Below are 2,284 nucleotides of genomic sequence, written 5' to 3'. Positions count from 1 at the left end.
ATACCTTCCATATGTTCATTCATTGTGTTCCAGTACAAACCTAGTGGTACGCCTCAAGGGTCTGGTGTGTGTAGGAGTATAGGTGGTAGTAACGGTTGCTGAGGCAAGGTGTTATGTGTTGTGTAATCGCTGTGTTCGGAATGAACCGGGGTTCAGCGTCACGACAGACTGCTTGAGGTCAGGTAACCTGATGGTCGACGCCCTGAGGACAGGTAACCTGATAGTGGACTTCCTGAGATTAGGCAACCTGATGGTGGGCTGCCTGAAGTCAGGTAACCTGATGGTGGACTGCCTGGGGACAGGTATCATGATGGTGGGCTGCCTGAGGTCAGGTAACGTGATGGTGGGCTCCCTGGGACAGGTAATCTGATCATGGGCTGCCTGAGGACAGGTAACCTGATGGTGGGTTGCCTAAGGACAGGCAACTTGATGGTGGGCTGCCTGAGAACAGGTAACCTGATGCTGCACTGCATAACATCAGGTAACCTGATGGTGGGTTGCCTAAGGACAGGCAACCTGATGGTGGGCTGCCTGAGAACAGGTAACCTGATGGTGCACTGCATAACATCAGGTAACCTGATGGTGGGCTGCCTGAGGTCAGGTATCCTGATAGTGGGCTGCCTGAGGACAGGTAACCTAATGGTGCACTGCATGAGATCAGGTAACCTGATGGTTGGCTGCCTGATGTCAGGAAACCTGATGGTGGACTGACAGAGAACAGGTAACCTGATAGTGGGCTCCCTGAGGTCAGGTAACCTGATGGTTGAGTGCCTGGGGATACGTAACCTGATTGTGGGCTGCCTGAGATCAGATAACCTTATGGTGCACTGCATGAGATCACGTAACCTGATGGTGGGCTGCCTGAGGACAGGTAACCTGATGGTGAACTGCCTGAGGACAGGTAACCTGATGGTAGGCTGCCTGAAGACAGGTAACCTGATAGTGGGCTGCCTGAGGACAGGTAACCTGATGGTGGGCTGCCTGAGGTCAGGTAACCTGATGGTGGACTGCCTGGGAACAGGTAACCTGATGGTGGACTGCCTAATGACAGGTAACCTGATAGTGCACTGCATGAGATCAGGTAACCTGATGGTGGACAGCCTGAGGACAGGTAACCTGATATAGAGGGCTGCCTGATGTCAGGTAACCTGATGGTGGGCTGCCTGAGGTCAGGTAACCCGATGGTGGACTGCATGAGATCAGGTAACCTGATGGTTGCTTGCCTGAGGACAGGTAATCTGATGGTGGCTGCCTGATGTCAGATAACCTGATGGAGGACTTCCTGAGGACAGGCAACCTGATGGTGGACTGCTTGAGGTCAAGTAACCTGATGGTGGACTGCCTGAGGACAGGTAACCTGATATAGTGGGCTGCCTGATGTCAGGTAACCTGATTGTGGGCTGCCTGAGGTCAGATAACCTGATGGTGGACTGCCTGAGGACAGGTAACCTGATGGTGCACTGCATGAGATCAGGTAACCTGATGGTGGGCTGCCTGAGGTCAGATAACCTGATGGTGGGCTGCCAGAGGACAGGTAACCTGATGGTGGACTGCCTGATGTCAAGCAAACTGATGGTGGGCTGCCTGAGGTCAGATAACCTGATGGTGGGCTGCCTGAGGTCAGGTAACCCGATGGTGGACTGCATGATGTCAGGCAACCTGATGGTGGACTGCCTGATGTCAGGTAACCTGATGGTGAACTGCCTGAGGTCAGGCATCCTGATGGTGGACTGCCTGAGGAAAGGTAACATGATATAGTGGGCTGCCTGAGGTTAGGTAACCCGATGGTGGGCTGCCTGAGGACAGGTTACCTGATGGCGGACTGCATGAGATCAGGTAACCTGATGGTTGCTTGCCTGAGGACAGGTAACCTGATGGTGGGCTGCCTGAGGACAGGTAACCTGATGGAGGATTGCCTGAGGACTGGTAACCTGATGGTGGACTTGTTGTAATCCACAAGTTAGTAGGAATTATTAGCTAGAGGATCATTACTACAACACTTTGCACACTACACACTACAACACTGCCCGAAACGCTTTGCCTGCCCGAAACGCTTTGCCTGCCCGAAACGCTTTGCGTAATAGTGGCTTTAGGCATTGTATGTACTAGCTCTTATCTATAAAGCCAACAAACTTTGTAAAATCTCTTTATGTATGTACCTTTGCCTAAATAAAAAATAAAAATTATTATTATTATTATTATTATTATACTTAACGAATGATGATTGGAAGTACATGTTAAGTAGACAGACTATGGATCACATATCTAAGAAAGGTCAATGGAT

General features: G+C 50.8%; 1 protein-coding gene across 1 annotated transcript; it reads right to left on the bottom strand.

The window, feature by feature from the left end:
* Positions 1-1,199: 1,199 nt before the first annotated feature.
* Positions 1,200-1,718, bottom strand: LOC138354605 (uncharacterized). The gene has a single exon (XM_069308983.1). It carries the CDS (start codon positions 1,716-1,718, stop codon positions 1,200-1,202), a length of 519 nt encoding a protein of 172 aa, XP_069165084.1.
* Between the last annotated feature and the right edge of the window lie 566 nt (positions 1,719-2,284).

The sequence above is a fragment of the Procambarus clarkii genome, chromosome 63 (assembly GCF_040958095.1).
Source record: "Procambarus clarkii isolate CNS0578487 chromosome 63, FALCON_Pclarkii_2.0, whole genome shotgun sequence".
Classification (NCBI taxonomy): domain Eukaryota; kingdom Metazoa; phylum Arthropoda; class Malacostraca; order Decapoda; family Cambaridae; genus Procambarus; species Procambarus clarkii.
The sequence above is the reverse complement of the archived record's forward strand: the minus strand, read 5'-3'. Positions and strand labels throughout refer to the sequence as shown.